The 17,700-nt window shown below is 45.8% G+C and overlaps 1 protein-coding gene across 6 annotated transcripts in view; it reads left to right on the top strand.

Annotated features, from left to right (window-relative positions):
- The window catches only part of PTCH1 (patched 1), a 71,660-nt gene extending 55,713 nt beyond the window's left edge, over positions 1 to 15,947 (top strand). For 5 of the 6 annotated variants that reach the window (XM_060609879.3, XM_060609878.3, XM_060609877.3 and 2 more), the window contains 7 exons: positions 73 to 353; positions 2,091 to 2,228; positions 5,982 to 6,124; positions 9,454 to 9,553; positions 10,103 to 10,357; positions 11,949 to 12,504; positions 13,036 to 15,947. In XM_060609879.3, the coding sequence (XP_060465862.2) occupies positions 73 to 353; positions 2,091 to 2,228; positions 5,982 to 6,124; positions 9,454 to 9,553; positions 10,103 to 10,357; positions 11,949 to 12,503 (1,472 nt within the window). In that variant the 3' untranslated portion in view covers position 12,504; positions 13,036 to 15,947. The other variant, XM_060609883.3, reaches the window with a different exon arrangement.
- The last annotated feature ends 1,753 nt before the right edge of the window (positions 15,948 to 17,700 follow it).

The following is a 17,700-nucleotide window of genomic DNA, read 5'->3' as shown; positions in this document are numbered from 1 at the left end:
TTCCATGCCTGGGGCATGCCTGTTGACCAGAGCCTTCAGCCACAGCCCCTTCCCCCTGTCTTGTCTGTCCAGTCCCAGCAGCGGAGCCCATTGAATACGCTCAGTTCCCTTTCTACCTCAACGGCTTGCGGGACACCTCAGACTTCGTGGAAGCAATCGAAAAGGTCAGAACCATCTGCAACAACTACACGAGCCTGGGGCTCTCCAGCTACCCCAACGGCTACCCCTTCCTCTTCTGGGAGCAGTACATCGGCCTCCGCCACTGGCTCCTGCTATCCATCAGCGTGGTGCTGGCCTGCACGTTCCTCGTGTGCGCCGTCTTCCTCCTGAACCCCTGGACGGCCGGGATCATTGTGAGTTCATTCGGAGGGTTTTTGGGGAAGTCGGATTCCTTTCAGCCTAGCTCTTGCTGCAGCCGGGAAGTTGTGTTTATGTCTGGGCCTCTGGAGGAGGGTATAGATTGCATCATTCTTACTATATTTATTCTGCTGGAGGTGGTGAGGTTCGTGGTTAGGTAGTAGAGCCTTTAATGGCCTTCATCTTGTGTCCCTTCTCCTAAGACTTTAAACTTTCCATGTAAAGATAGGGGAGTTTTTAAACACATGTTCTATAGCAGCTCCTAGCATTTATTAAACACAAACACTCTGAGCATTTATTAAATACAAATGTAATTAATTTTTTTAATTTTTTTTTTTTTTTTTTTTTTTACTTAAAGGGCCTTTTTGTGACTACATCCCAGACCTAACATAGAGAAGATTCTTCTAAAACAGGGGAGGGGGAGTAATTAGAGAAATTAGGACCAGGGGTACAGAGGTAAAATGGGTTTTGAGATGGTTTTGTGGGTGGTATGTGTTTCAAACATTGAAGGATAATGATGAACTAGTATTGCTGACCAATTTTTTGGCATCCTTCTTCCAAGTATAATACTCTCAGATTTGAAGTAAGTTTCATAGAGAGTCTAATAAAATCATGGCAGTGTTTAAATTCCATGAACTGTGGTATAGACTTCAAAATGCCAAAATTATAAAAACAGAGACCAGGGCTGGTTTCTGTACCATAAGTCTGTGCAGCAGGTATGTTAAAAGGTAAATGTTTAGTCTGCAGGGGTTTTCATGGTACTTAAGCAATTGATGTTGTCCATCTTTCATTAGCTTACTAAAAGAAAGCAAAGGAAACTTTTATCGTACTTGCTCCCCACCCCCGCCACCACTGCCCACTGCCCCACCCCCAACAAGGAAAGACCATTCACTCCTTGTCTTCCGCCCGGGGAAAGTTTACCATTTTATTTGGATTTTCTCCCCTTTGACTCAAGAAACTCCAGTGTCTACCTCACAGATTTTCTTTCCATCTCTGTGCAAATTTTTACAAGGCAGATGGAAGGCAAATAAAAGCTTTTCCTTGGATTTAACTGTCTGCCGTGTCCACCCGCCTCTCTCCTCATTTCTTCAAAGTGAAGGCGCCTGTAACCTGACCCATGTCAGCTGACCAGAAGGTCCTCTTTTTCCCTAGCCATCCTCTCTTAACCCATGGGCTCTCCAAACAAAAGCAAGGCTGCCTTTGCGTAAAAGAACTTTTATTCACCCGTCCTGTCTACTTTCTTTAGGATGCAGGGTACAGAAACCCAAAACACTAACGTTTCAACTCTGTTGTAAGTTTGGAAGGACACTTTCTGATGATTAAGATCAAAACAGAAGGAAATACCTTGTTTTAAACTGTATTAGATTTGTAGCTAGTGACGAGTCCATGTTTGTGTAATTCTTATATGCCTAAAATGGAATAATTGTCATTTTTTTTTTCGCTTTCTAGAGCAGGTGTGTTGGAAAAACAATTCATGGTAGAATACTAAGCGTTGCCTCTATGTACTCCTTGTACAGGCTGATGTCCCAAAACTGTCCCAAAATCTCCCTTGTCAGCAGGGGCACGGTGAAGTAAAGGCAGGTGTCCAAGTTAAAGCAAGTCAGCGCCTGCCTTCTGTCTGGGTTCCGGGTGTTTGTCCATGCCCCACCTGCAGCGAGCCCCTCCCTCCTTTGTCTTCAGCACCTCCAGTGTGTGTGTGTGCCCATCCACTCATGCTGTGCATCTTCCTGAAGGTGACGGTCCTGGCTTTGATGACGGTCGAACTCTTTGGAATGATGGGCCTCATTGGAATCAAGCTGAGTGCTGTGCCTGTGGTCATCCTGATCGCTTCCGTGGGCATCGGAGTGGAGTTCACCGTTCACGTTGCTCTGGTATGGTGGACCTCTTCACTGAGAACTTTATGAAGAGGCAGCGTGTTTCCTCTTGCTCTCGTAGTCTCCCAAGTTGGAAACCTTTCCATTTTCTCCAGTGTCAAGGAACACACATAATGACATGTCCTAGTGAAGAGGCTTCAGAGCACAGGCAGTCCTGTGCTGGGACAGGCTGAAATCTAGGCGGTGTCCTTCCCCACTGGGAAGCGGGGAGGCCCACTAAGGAGAAGTGCACGGAAGGTGAAAGAATACTGGGCAGGGTCAGCGTGGGCCAGGAAGGATTCTGCTTATTTGGTGCCCTTAGTGTCAGGTCCATAAGTTGTCACCTTGGTTCCTAAGTTCCATGCTGTGAGAGAGAGAGAGAGAGAGAGAGAGAGAGAGAGAGAGAGAGAGCGCGCGTGCGCGCACGCACGCACACACACACACAAATATGCATGGGTAAAGTGAGACCACACTCATAGGCCTGGCAGGGATGGCGTGACTGAGGGTGAGGCAGGTCAGCAGCCAAGGAGATACCCTGGGGCCGATAAGGCAGAGGAACTCCTTCTCCCCGTTAAGCCCACCCAGTTCCTTCCACCTCCTGGCCTCCAAATTCATGAAAGCAGAAAGTAAGAGAACTGGGGTTGTTCTCAATGGCATTTCTCCCCACTCTCTCATTCTGTGCCTAGTCCCGTGAATGGTTTGTTGGAGGAAGTTAAACGTCAGGGTCTTTAATCCAAGAGGCAAACCAATTGTGTATATTTCTCAGAAAATGATTCAAAAGCCTCCTAGCAGTGTGTGAGTCCTGTGCACACTCGCACTTATTACACCCTCATCCTTGGGGTTATTGATAGGTGCTCAATAAATAGTTGCTGACTGAGTAAATACTCATGTTTGGAATGCCCTACCTAGGAAACCTAGCACTGAGCTTGGGTCAAAGTCCTTTTGGCCTTGCTTTCTCAGTCACTAGCATTGATTTTCTTTGGGCTCAACACGTGGCATATGCATGCGTATATGTGTGCGCATCTGCACATATGCTGTGTCTTGTACCTTCTTAGTTTCTCCACAGGAGTCTTTCAGGGCCATTTTTATGCACTTTGGAGACTGTAAACTTTTGTGTTTCAAAAAAAATGTTTTGTTGAGGTTGTTCTGTTTTTCCTCAGTGTATAAGGAACAGCTGATAATACAGAAGCAATATTCTCTAAATTTGGAGCGTACCCAAATTTTTTTCCTCCATTGATCTGAGAGGAGGGAGAGGGTATTTTTTTTTTTATGTAATGTTTATTTATTTATTTTTGAGAGAGAGAGAGACAGTGATAGAGAATGAACAGGGAAGGGGCAGAGAGAGGAAGACACAGAATCGGAAGCAGGCTCCAGGCTCTGATCTGTCAGCACAGAGCCTGACACAGGGCTCGAACCCACAAACCATGAGATCATGACCTGAGCTGAAGTCCGATGCTTAACAGACTGAGCCATCCAGGCACCCCTGAGAGGGGATTTTTTTTTTTAAAAAGAAGAGCCCACTAACCTAGAGCTTAGAATGTAAATAATTCTTAGTATCATTTCTTCAAAAAAGAGAAAACCTTGAGAGTTAAGAATCCACCAGTCATTTTATTCTGATGTGAATGAAAATCACCTTTTTAAAAAAACTTTGGTAGCTAGCAATGCAAATAAGAGCATTCTAGAACAGGTTGTTACAGTAAAAATGAAAACTGCAGCCTTCAAACTGTTGTGGCACCCTGGGCCTCACACGTGAGGTAGTGTGAACATAAATGTCCATACCGGTGCTGGGTAAACAATTGAGGAATGCTTCTACCAGTTGTATAGATTTAATTCCAAGAATTTAAGGACTCTCAAGAGCCAACTCAGCTTTGCGAGCAGTAACCCCCCACTCAGTGCTGGTAGCCCACACTTTCATTGAGACACTCTCTACACTCAGGATATGGTGTTCCTACCTGATCCTGTATGTGAAGATCTATTTAAAGCAGGCAGTTACTGCTCTTCCAAGGTGTGTAAAATGATGGAATAAGGTTGGTGAGGAGCACTCTTCAGGGAATCAGTGGTTCCTGTCAGCTAGCTATTCCCACAGCCTAAGTTGTACATGAGATGATAAAACCCTGCTTGACCCCTGTGGCCTCATGGCCCAAGTATGGCACAAAATAACATGGTTCCAAACCATCTTGTTGCTTTTCTCCCAAAAGAAGAAAGGTAATTGTGTTGACCCTAAAGTCAACCCCACTCTGAAAGAGCAGATACACTTTAGAGAAAGTATGGACACTCATAGCACATTTTTGTAAACGTTTCTTTCTCCATCTGCTCAGAAGAACAACCTTAGTGTTCTTCCACAGGCTACCCAAGGGATGGGAATGCCCCCAGTGTGTTATAGACCTTGATTTATTTTCTTTATTTTTTTTTTAAATTTTTTTTAACGTTTATTTATTTTTGAGACAGAGACAGAGCATGAACGGGGGAGGGGCAGAGAGAGAGGGAGACACAGAATTGGAAGCAGGCTCCAGGCTCTGAGCTGTCAGCACAGAGCCCGACGCGGGGCTCGAACTCATGGACTGAGAGATCGTGACCTGAGCTGAAGTCGGACGCTTAACCGACTGAGCCACCCAGGCGCCCCTAGACCTTGATTTTTAAGGGGCTGTGACCTGCAGTGTGCCCGAGCTATGTCATCTCGGCATGTCCCAGGGCAGCCCTTAACTTTCAGGCAAAAAATGGACTTGTGCCAGCCTCAGTCCTCTCTTTTGGGGCCCCGCTGAAAGGCCAGGCAGGGTATAACAGTAACTGACTCATGTTAAAATGGTCCTGGGTCACACTGTCAAGCCAATAGTCTGATTGGTGTCAACAGCATTCTTGACCTAGCAGAGCTTTAGGAAGGTAAAGGAGGTGGGGATATAACCACATGGAGTTAAAATAAGCTTGAATTTCTTTTTTTTTTTAATTTTTTTAATGTTTATTCATTTTTGAGAGAGAGAGAGAGAGAGAGAGTATGAGTGGGTGAGGGGCAGAGAGAGAGAGGGAGACACAGAACTTGAAGAAGGCTCCAGGCTCTGAGCTGTCAGCACAGAGCCCGACACGGGGCTCAAACCCACGAACTGCGAGATCATGGCCTGAGTTGAAGTCAGATGCTCAACCGACTGAGCCACACAGGCGCCCCAAAATAGGCTTGAATTTCAAGTCCTGTATTTTTCTTGTGATACTTCCATGGTGTTTAGAGAACACAGCAACAGAAATGCCACGTCATCCACGAGGAAATATGTACTTAGCACCCAGTTGCACGCAACCCTCAACTAAGCCTACTCGGAAGTAAGATCTTGACCTGCCACAAAATCAGAAAGAATGCTGTCATTCTCACACCACAGCTCTCCCATGTGAATGCTGTGTGCTCATTCAGGTTGGGGGGGGGCGGGGAACCCAAGGGGAGTAGCAGTGAATAAAGGGACATTTTGCTCCTTTTTGTATAGTTTTGGTTTGGTTTTTAATTTAAAGTAAATATGCTTTCTGTCTTTTTTTCTCATTGTTCAAGATTTGCGTCAATATCAAATATGATGCAATATCATGAACAGGTCATTTTAGCGTAAGCCTAGATTTAGGTACCAGAGCAGCCCTGATTAAATAGCCCAGGAGCTAAATGGGAAGCTGTGAGGAGGTCCGTACAGGTCCATACAGACCAATTAAAACAGCTTGTATGTAGCATGCTGGACCAAGCTGACCATGGACCAGGCCCAGTCCGGGCATCTGCTCACCCCACGTCTTCTCCTTGCACAGGCCTTCCTAACAGCCATTGGTGATAAGAACCGCAGGGCCGTGCTTGCCCTGGAGCACATGTTTGCACCTGTCCTGGATGGCGCTGTCTCCACTCTGCTGGGAGTGCTCATGCTGGCAGGATCTGAGTTTGATTTCATTGTCAGGTAAGCAGAAGGGGAGAGAATCCTTATTTTTAAGAATTGTTACCACTGTTAGGATCTCTGTTGCTTACTTCCTTGTGTGTCCAGTAGACAGCAGCATGTCTTCATTGTGACTCTACTCTCCTTCCCCCTAGACTGATGGAGGTATAACTGACAAATCAGAATCGTAGTGTCTAAGGTATACAGCATGATGTTTTGATATGCCAACCAGTACATTGTGAAATGATTACCACAGTCTGTGACTCCACTTTCTCTTGCGTTTATTAATTCAGAGATATGCTGAGAGGTATAAGGAAAAGGTCTTTTTTAGAGGCCTTTTAGGGAACATCTTGGGGAGAAGAGATGGAGAGTCTGTGGCCAGCAGCAAAGACAGCTCCACAGCTTGAAACCAGAGGGCCACCCAGCACCCCGGCGTTGACCTGGGTTCCCCTCAACTGCCCAATTTTGACCTTGACTTCTCTTCCGAAACTATAGAAAACTTAAAAATACCTGAAATTGTCACCTACATTTCATTCTTTCAAGAAGCAAAGGTGGCATGCCCAGATTTCACATTCAAGTTCTCACTAAGATTTAGGGAGTCTTGGGTATGTGACTCTGGTGCCATGTGTTTGAAATCCAGGCCTAGTTTGGATACTTCTCCTTGGAACCCAAGGCAGGCAGTTTCTGGTAGATTTATGAAGAATGCGAGTTTGTGAGGTAGAAAAGAAGGGCCAAGGTTTCCTTCTGAAAAAAACTTGACAACTGCAGGGAAAGACCATTTTCTTGTCTGAAGAGCCTCCACAGCATCGTAAAGTAGCTACTCTTGGATGTGACAGTGCTGCTCTGTGGAGGGACAAGGCCAGAATCATCAATAAGTGAAAGGCCAGAATTAGAACCAAATGTGAGACATGACTGCATTGTTTGGGATGCTTCAAATAATCTGGAGAGAGAATAGAAAAAGGCTTTCTTGGTGTGCATGCCTGTAATAGGTCTTTGATTTTCAAGTAAAAAGAAGAGGGTTTAAAGTTTCAGCCCAAGTTCCCTTATTACAGAAAAAAGATCTATCCATTGGTCTGTGGCATACCCCATAACCCGTTGGGCAGTTCGGCAACAGAGAGTTAGCCTTCCTTGAAGGAGTGCCGGAGTTTACTGTGTGTAGTTTAGTACAGGGTAAATGAAGAGGTAAAATAGCTCTTGCATCGTGGACCAGTACTTTTCACACCACAGAGTGCTTATGAATCATCCAAGGCTCTCTGCAAATGCAGGTCGGATTGCACTGGGTGCAGGGAGCGTGTAGGGTGGGATTGGCATTTCCAGCCAGCTCCCAGGTGATAACCCAGGCTGCCAGTCTTCTCTGCACACACTGTTAATCACCTGACAAGCCAATTAGTACATTCTTGTTTGCCAATACCAGGTAGATAGATGTATGCCTAAATTAGATCAAGGTTTTGGCCTGAGTTTTATTTTCAGCTCTTAACTTCACTTTGGCTTTTCCTTTATTTTCTTAGCACACACATATTCAGGCATTAGTAGATGTTTCTTTATGGTATAAAACCCCTGTGTCAAGCAGAGTTTCTTCTGTGTTTTTCCTCACTCGACACAATGCAGTTACAAGCACCTCAGTGCCATTTTACACAACGAATAATGTGGACCCCGACGGCCTCCATGTAGCTTACAGTCTCTGGGGGGAGAGAGAGTTCATGACACTTCAGAACCATGGGAAACACTGAGTGTGATGGGGTCTCAGAGGATCTAACTCAGCCCTGTGGGGACGCCAAGTGAGACACAGAGGGGAAACGTAGCCAGAATTAGAGCAACCAGCTGGGAACCATGATGGAGGGCAGAATCCCAGCTCTCATCCAACCCATAGCTTCCTGTTCTCTCCCAGAGATATCAGGGTTCTTGTTTCAAGCACTTAAAAGGGCTTCCCATTTTCTAGAACTGGATGGATTAACCTGATAAAGCCCTCACTGAGGTCAACTAAATGAGCAGACATTGTATACGCTAAGCCGTCAGAAATCTAATTGGTCTGTTTATTCTACAGTTAGATGGATGGGATGCAAATGTCTTAATGCCTGCTGCTGATATATGCTTCAGCCTAAAGTTCCAGCAGTTTACATTAGAGCAAGACATTGGCGGCTTGGTTTTTACTAATGCAGTTCAGAAGTTTCTAGTGTTTACAATAGCTGCAAGGTATTTGTGTTTTTATAGGGAATCTCTCTCCTTTCATCTAATGTCGAAACATATATAGTCATGGCAAAGTTTGGTGCCTGTTCTGTTTTATGATCAAGAGGACCCTTAACAGATAGATATCTTGCCCTCCCTCTTCCCAGAACATCCTGAGCTCTCCGCCCCCCACCGCAGCCCCTCCTTGCAGCAAAATCGCCCTACACTCAGTTCCAGAAATGCACGTTTGCGTGGAGCCCACTCCCTCCAGCTGTGTGGAGTGTCCTCCAGCAGCTCTCCCGGGCTGACAGGTTTACCTTGGTATTCATGAAGGATCCCAGACCTTAGCCCTCAATGGTGGGAAAGCAGGGCCACTTGCGCACTCTCCCCTTCTTCATGGTGCTGTGGCCTTTATGTTTGAATTGGCTGACGCAAAACAAGAGTATTCAGAGATGCTAAATTGTTCAACAAAAGCTTGGCCCACAGAGCAGCCCCCTCATTGAGGACCGCCCTCCCCCGCACAGAATGGGCAGCGTTTTCTCTGCAGAAAGCTGGTTCTTGTGTTCTAAAAAGGTTGCAATTGGAGCTGTTTGGTAAAACTGGAACTCACAGAATTCTAGGCAGAAAGTTGTGATTAATGAAAGCCCAGGGAAAGCCTTACCTGATACGCTAGAGACTTAATTAGAGATTCTGCTCTAAGATGCTGAAGCATTTCACAGTGGATTAGCTGCCTGCAGAAGTGGGCTGCTTTTCCTCCTGAGCTAAATTGTTTAAATTCTACACCCTTCACTTCATTTGTTTGCTTCTGCTGGGTTTTCACGGACGGGGCCCCTCTGCATTGTATTTGTGCTTCCAATCTGCTCAGCCATTCAGCTCACATTCCATATTTTTGTGTTTGTGTAACACATTCATAAATAACATTACATGCCAGGAGATTTCAGCAAATTAACAAACTAATTTTTCTCTCTTCCCTTCACGAACTAACACTTTGGGTTGTGGAATGTAGTCCTCGAGAGTCACAAGGTAAAAAGAGAAAAAAAACTAATGTCGTGCTGAACCACAGTCTTTTAAACTGTGGGTTTTGTTAATTTTGGGTTTTGACGCGCTGTGTAATATTTGGGCACGTGAAGGCTTGCTGCTCTTACTTTTGCCACAGTGAATGTTCCTGTGTCCCTTTTATCTTCAAGGTATTTCTTTGCTGTCCTGGCAATCCTAACAATCCTGGGTGTTCTCAATGGACTGGTTTTGCTTCCAGTCCTGCTGTCCTTCTTTGGACCGTATCCTGAGGTTAGTAATTATGCCGGGCTGTAATGGACAGTCCCCAGGCCACCTGAATGCTGTTTTTCCTTGTGTCACTGTTCGTTTAGATCTTTAGGCAGACCCACATTGCCAATTGTTTACTTTTTCAAAATATTTCAGTAATTATGAAGTTTTTCATAGAAAAACTATGGCTTTTTTCCTCTTCAATTTAATAGTTTGGGAGATGCAGGACTAGTTTTGTTTGGGTTTTTTAAACCAACTGATTGGCGGCCTGAGTCGTGTAGTTCAGTATCAGTGAAGCATTTTCCACTCAAGATGAATATCTGGGCTTGAATCAAAGGAAGAGGGGCACAGCTTGCCTTTCCAAAGTGTAAAAGCAGAGGGCAGCTCTTTTGCTCCAGCTGTCAGGCCTGATGGTCCTCGAGGTGGCAGAGTGGGGGAGGGGATAGCAGGAGAGGCTGGGGCAGTCGGGGGATGGGTGCAGAGACCCCTGAACAAATACTGTGCTTTGCACTTTAAGTGTGACCAGCAGGTAAATGGATGATCACACTTTTAACATGGAATCTCCTTCAATAGGTGTCTCCAGCCAATGGGCTGAACCGACTGCCCACCCCTTCCCCTGAGCCGCCCCCCAGCGTGGTCCGGTTTGCCATGCCCCCCGGTCATGCAAACAATGGGTCCGATTCCTCTGACTCAGAGTACAGTTCTCAGACGACAGTGTCGGGCATCAGCGAAGAGCTTCGGCACTACGAGACCCAGCAGGGCACCAGGGGCCCTGCCCACCAAGTGATCGTGGAAGCCACAGAAAACCCTGTGTTTGCCCGCTCTACAGTAAGTCACCCTAGAGGCCAGCCCCTGCCTCCTCTATGCAGCAAATCCCAGACGGATAGGATTTAAAAATAAAGTATAGGTTAGGTAGAATCCTATGAAATTGCCAATCTTTGACTCCAACTATAAAAACATGAGTTGCGTGTGGTTCTATCTCATATAGGTTAAAAAGGGCAGGGGTCAGTAACAGTAGCTACAAAAAGCATTGGTATGTGTCTTGTTTGGGCTAAGTATAATTTGAGTTTAAGGGCCAGAGGTAAAGCATGCTTTGCTTTTTTTTTTTTTTTTTTAAGCCGTATATCATTTTAGAATAATACTTTTTTTTTTTTTTAATGTAGTGGTATTTTTATTGCCAACAGAATGATTTTCTTTTCCTCTCACTTCTGTTACTTTTAATTGCCCTTGGTACAAAATTATTTCAATTATTAATGTCCAAGATTTTACCAGAAGGAGCTGGAGGGAGCAGAGAAGCTTAGCCTTCAGTAATTCAGGACAGCCATAAGCAGCCTGGGAGCCCCTTCTCAGAGGCTCTAAGAGCTGCAGCCATGCTCCCTAGGATGTCCTTAGCCCCCCAGGCCTAGAGCACAGCACACAAAACCCGAGGAAGGTTCTAAGGCGCGTGCTGCTCCAACTCAGGGCCTCCTGCTGTCCCTCCAGGAAATGGGTATTCCAGTCCCAGGCCAGAGCAGCCCTTCCATGAAAGAGAGAGAGGCCAACCAAATAACCTAAATTTTCCTCCTCTTACCCCCCGTGACGATGCCTGCTGAGCTGCAGTGTGAATCTGGTTTTGTTCAGCGGGAGCCTAAAAATAGGTACAAGCTGAACGACTTTGAAGTTGGTCACGGTCCTTTTGATTGATGTGGCCACTGTGTTGCTCCATGCTTTGTATAGAGACCCAGAAACCAGATTCCTAACAACCAGACAGAGCAGCACTGCCCCATGGAACTTTCTGCGATGATGGAAACGCTCCCTCTGTGCTTGCCAGTATAGTAGCCACTCACCACATGTGGCTGTTGAGCACTTGAGATGTGGCTAGTGCCACGAAGGGACTGAATTTGGAATTGTTCTTAATTTAAATGCAAATAGGCATATGCTCCTAATGGCTACCGCCCTCAACAGCATAGGTATAGACAGTCCTGCCGACGTGCTGCATTTGCGCGAGCCGGAGCCAGATGCTCAGCAGTTCACAAAGAGGACGAGCTTGGGATCTGACTGTGCGGCACAGGGTGGAGTGGCAAACCGAGAGGGGGGCAGCCCGGGTGCTCTCCAACCACAGCCCTGCATTTATGGGCAGCAGCTGTATGTGTCTGGCCAGCTGTGCTACAGAAAGCCTAGACATAGGGTCCAAATAAGGCCTCTGCCACGTCGTGGAGGTTCTAAAAGAACAAGTTTTTCTTTTGTGGGTGGAAGGCCCAGTTGGCTCCCGGGGGCCTCTCCCAGCCATTTGTGGGGCTGACTGAGCACTTGGTGAAGAGCTGTGTGTGGGTGGCCGGCGGGAACTGGAGCCAAGAAGGGAAGGCTGGGAGCGGCGGGGGGCAATGCCCTGCCTAGGGTTAGCACCCCGCCTGTTTTAACCTGCCCTCGCCCTCTGCAGGTGGTCCATCCCGAAGCGAGACATCACCCACCCTCAAACCCTCGACAGCAGCCCCACCTGGACTCAGAGTCCCTGCCTCCAGGACGGCCAGGCCAGCAACCCCGGAGAGAACCCCCCAGAGAAGGCTCACGGCCACCCCCCTACAGACCGCGCAGAGACGCTTTTGAAATTTCTACTGACGGGCATTCTGGCCCTAGCAATAGGGACCGTGCGGGCCCCCGGGGAGCCCGTTCTAACAACCCTCGGCACCCAGCATTCACTGCCATGGGCAGCTCTGCGCCCAGCTACTGCCAGCCCATCACCACTGTGACGGCCTCGGCGTCCGTGACTGTTGCCGTGCACCCGCCGCCTGCCCCCGGGCCCGGGTCCGGTCGGAACCCCCGAGGGGGTCTCTGCCCGGGCTACGGGGACTACTCTGAGACTGACCACGGGCTGTTTGAGGACCCCCACGTGCCTTTTAACGTCCGGTGCGAGAGGAGGGATTCCAAGGTGGAAGTCATAGAGCTGCAGGACGTGGAATGTGAGGAGAGGCCCCGGGGCAGGAGCTCCAACTGAGGTATGTGCGGCCGGTGGGTGGGCCTCGGCAGCAATGGAGGGGCACCCAGGGGCACGGAGGGCAGAGCTCCCTGGGGGTTCTTTAGGCTGCATCCTTGGTGAGCCCCTCGGCATTGGCATGTCCCACACTGAGCCCCAGGGACCTCTCATCTCCCTGGCAAGGATGCCACGTCCAAGCTTTGCCATCCTCGGGGAACCCATGGAGCCCCAAACTGGGTGTCTCACCTCACTGCTCACCTGTTGAGGGTTAGTGCAAGTTAACAAAGACGCTAACAGCTGCACCTTTCACCTGGTTTTCAGGCTTTATAAAGCCCCGCCACAGGTATGTATGCCACACATACAGCTCGATGCGTCGGTTACACAGTGAACACATCCGTGTCGCCAGGCCCCAGATCAGCCTCTCATGCCCTCCACCCAGCACCCCCAGCCTGAGTTCTAACACCACTGAGCAGTTTGCCTACTTCTGTGCTTTCTGAATATACAGACTCGTATAGCCATTGCTTAGTTTGACTTCCTTTTTTTTCTTTCAAAGGGTGAGTAAAATCTGAAGCAAAGAGGCCAAAGATTGGAAGCCCCCCCCCAACCCCCCCGAACTGCTTGAAGAGAACTGCTAAGAGTTATACAGATGTGCGCACCGGGAGAGCAGTTCAGTGTTACTGTAACCGACTGTATTATTTTGTGAAATAGTTCTATAAATATTTAAGAGGTGTACACATATGTAATATACGAAGGAACCGATGTAAAGTAGTGAGATCTGGGCTCTCTCCACTCCTACCCCCCGAGTGGGCGGTGGGGAGGCCACAGCGGGGCCCCTCCTGATTTGTACATTGGTCTCTGTGCCACAACCAAGCTTAACTTAGTCTTAAATTTCAGCATATGTTGCTGCTGCTTAAATATTGTATAATTTACCTGTATAATTCTATGCAAATATTGCTTATGAAATAGGATTATTTTGTAAAGGTTTCTGTTTAAAATATTTTAAATTTGCATATCACAACCCTGTGGTAGTATGAAATGTTACTGTTAACTTTCAAACACGCTATGCGTGATAATTTTGTTGTTTAATGAGCAGATATGAAGAAAGTACGTTAACCCCGGTGGCTTCTCCAGGTGTAGTTGGATGCGATTCTGTTTGGCTGTGCGTGTGAACACGTGTGTGGTTTCCCAATGTACTGTACTGTGATTTTTTTTTTCTTTTTTTGTTTCTTTTTACTGTCTGTAACCCTTCGTGGGCTCCGCCCTAGTTAGGCTGGAAGAGTCAGGATATCTTTATAGCTTGGTGCTGGTGGAAAGCTAGCCCTGAATGTCGCCTTATCCCTCTGCCCGACTTGCTTCAGGTACGGGGCGTCTCTTACGATCATTGGCTGCTATCCAGACACTCCTAGTTCATGCCTCAGAGGAGATGGGCTCCGCTGTGTGGGTCATTGTGGTGGACGTTGGAACCTCAGGGTTTAGAGCTAACATCTGTTCATCTTCATTGATGTTAAAGAGTTCTAGAACGTGCTTAGTGGTGAGCCTCACCTGAGCCATGAATGTTACTCTAGAGTAGGCAGCATCATTGTACCTCTCGTGACACACACACACACACACACACACACACACACACACACGCTCACACACCCTCAAATGTTCAAGAGCAGATTGGAAATCTTTTGGAGACAATGATCCTGCTATGAGTGGAAAAACCTGTTGATTCTGGGTCCACAATAAACCTGGAGGTGATGTTTTGAGTTCCTACAATTTAAACTCCCCTCTTCCTAAATTGCACAGTTGGTGGGGCTTTCTAGATCTCTTTGTATCTTCTTTAAAAATAAGTAGTGAGCATCCAGTGTGGTGGTATGGAGTTAGAAGTTCTACAGGATGAGAGCTTCAGAAGGATCCTTCTCAGTGCGTTAATGTTAACATTATGAGTACATGCTTCCTAAATAAACTGTGTCCCTCCTCTCAACCTTATTAGTGTTCTTTCAATGTGACATTGATCGAAGAGCAGGGAGATGTTAATTGCATACACCCCACTGAAGAATGTATATGGAGGCAGATCTATCAACCAGGCATTATTTTTAAAGATTTGCTTCTGTATCGATTCTGTTGTCTTGCTTTGAGGTTTGGTCTTCCTCAGCTCTTAGCCAGAAACCAGCAACTGTCGGGGAAGCAGTGGATACCCGGACTAAGCTACTGTAGGAGCACAAAAATGGCAGCTTCCATTGTGCCCTCCTGTTTTACACGGAAAATCTCAGTCAAAAGTCAATGGGCTCCCAGTAGTACCGAGCAGTATAGTGACCTCAGACCCTAAAACTTGCCACAAAACTGTAAGATACTAATTGTAAGCCACCTGTGGCCGCCAGGTGTGTGTGTTAATGTGCCAGGGGCCCCGACGGGCCCACGTCTACTGTTTGGTGCCTCTGTCAGCCACACTGTCTGTCCACCTAATAGCCAGCTCTGCTCAGAAAACTTAGGTCCTGCGTTCAGGAGAGAGATGATGCAAAATTCTGAGGTCTGCTTCCCTCTGGCTCGTGGCATGCCCTCCTCGCTCCTTTCCTGAGCCCAGCTTGTGTGGCGCATGACAGTTTGCACAGCCCTGCTTTCTGCACAGTGTAGAACTTTCTCCCGTAGTCACATTGGCAAAGGGAGAACTCGGGGGCTGGCAGGCAACTAGAATTTCTCTCTCTCTCTCTCTCTCTCTCTCTCTCTCTTTAAAATAGTTTTATTTTGTCTGTCTTGTTTGTTCATTTGGATGTTTTAATTTTTTTTAAATCTTTGCTGATATTTATAATTTTGTATCATAAGAATGTTTTCCTACAGTATTTGTCATGCCAGTTTATAACAAAAAATGCAGGGATTTTATTTCTATTGGAAACACTATTACAGCTATGTTTTACTTTTGAACAGAATTTTTATTTGTATAGAGTGCTTACTAATGTTAAATAGTTCAGAGTATATAACATCTTCATTAAAGACTCATGGTAGGTTTTAGTGTAAGGAGTTTAAAGGAAATAAATATTCAAACTGGGTCTCATTGTCTGCCAATTTTGGCAGAAATGGGTTTGTGTCATTTCAATTACAAAGATAAAAGTATGCCATATAATTTATTTATATGAAAATTTATTTTTGTAGTGTACATAGTAGTCATCAAGTCTTTTGACAGAAGTATATTTTTAAAGAATTTATATGTGATGAATCCATGATGTCTGGAACTTTGCTGAGACATGAGTGGGGCACGCTTTTCATTGTAAAGTACAGCAAGGAAAAGAAAATGCTTAACAGTGTTAAGAGAGTGAGATGGAGTAAATATTCATGCAATTGTGTATTAGTTACCATTTGTGACCTAGTGTGGTTCTCATTTTAAACCTTGGAAGGCAAAAATGTACAAACTCTCTAAATATTAATGTTCAAACACTGATAGAAATTCTAACATGAATAAAAAATAATATAACTTGTTGGTTATGTCTTTGTTCATGGAATGTTTTTTATTACAGTGTTTTATGTAGGCAGCACGTCAGACCATCATAAACTTTGTTGATTTGTCTTAGTAACATTGCTAAAGAATCCTTTCCTGTTCTACCTCATGGAGGCATTGTTGATGTATGAAAAGTTCTAGGTTTTTATTTTCTGACACCGAGAAAGTTCCTCAATTACCATTCAAAGTGATCCCCTCCTCATCACTTAACATCTTTGTGATGCCTAATAATTAGAGGGAACATTTATAAAGATAAATTTGATGACTATTAAAATAAATGGAGGTGCCATACTTAAATAGGAGGGCTGACGATACGGGACTGATTGAACCTGATCTAGAATGTTTTCTTCTGAATGTTTATATGATTACATCCCATCTTTACTAGAGCCATGGAGAAAAATAAGACCAGGAATATCGTAGCGATCTGAAAGCAAAGAGCGGTGGGGAAGAACTCAAGACCCAAACTGTTACAAACACATGGTGAGAGGTCGGCAAACTGCAGTCCATGGGCTTCCTCCTGTTTTTGTAAAAATTTATTAGAAGACAGACACACCCATTGACATACAGATTGTCTGCCTATGGCCTCTTTCCAGCTACAGTAGCAGAGTTGAGTAGTTGTGACAAGTGTACAGCCTACAAAGCCTAAAATAATTTACCGAGTGGCCCTTGGGAAAGAGTTTGCCGATCCATTTTAAGATAGGGTCGTCCTAGGCCGATGATACTCAAGTGGGGCTCATGGATCAGCAGCATTGGAGTGTCTTGGAAGTTTTCTAGAAAAGCAGAACTTTCACTGCCACCCCAGACCTACTGAGTCCTGGGAGTGAGGCCAGGAATTGTGCTTTAACCAGCTGTCCATAGTTCTGATGAACGAGCAGAGGCAATCCCTAAATTCCTTCCAGCTGAATGTGACCATGGTTCTATTATTCGACTCAGGCTACACAGCCAATGCAGGCCAGATCTGAAAACAGCATAGACATCCCAACTCCTCTGGGTGGTCTTTCTGCAAAAACGCATGTTCATCCCTGGGAAACAGTGGAGGAGACCTGTCAACTGCATTTGTGTCTGGGAGGCCAGAGAGAGGAATTCCTTTTTGGTGCTCTACTACTGCTGTGGGGCAGGACCTCAGTGGAGGGTGTAGGCCTCAGACCCTCATCCACCCTTCCTGCTGAGAGGGTTACGTACAGGTGACCAACTCTGACTTGGGCAATTCTCTTGAAACCCTGGAGCTTCTTTTTCCTCATCCGTATATAAACTAAAGATAACGCATATCCTTTACAGACATCTGAAGGTCAAAAGCTGTGATGGTTGTGATGAGGTCTGGCCCAGAGGGGACAGTAAGAGTCAACTGCAAGAATTGGAACCTCTGTGGACCCTACACTGAATAAGATGCTTGGGTAATATAATGTCTTCCTTGATAGATGCTTTATCTAAAAAAAAAAAAAGTCATAAAGTGTTAAGCAGGGTTTTCTATCTTCCTGCCTTTCTATCTTTCATCTTTCATCTTTCTATCTTTCTATCTTTCATCTTCCTACCATGGGTCTAATCAGCAATCTGTTCCTAAAGCCCTTCAGTGGTAAATTTCATACATAATGCTCATTTGGTTCATTCAAAAGTCATGAGGAGTTGGTACTCCCTAAAACTGGCATGGAAAATATTAATTGCATTAATTGGAATTCAAATTGAGAGATGCTTTCTTTTAGACATGTTTTATACCACCAAATGACCATTCATTACCATCCA

The sequence above is a fragment of the Panthera onca genome, chromosome D4 (assembly GCF_046562875.1).
Source record: "Panthera onca isolate mPanOnc1 chromosome D4, mPanOnc1 haplotype 2, whole genome shotgun sequence".
Lineage (NCBI taxonomy): Eukaryota > Metazoa > Chordata > Mammalia > Carnivora > Felidae > Panthera > Panthera onca.
This window is presented reverse-complemented; position numbering and strand designations above follow the sequence as displayed.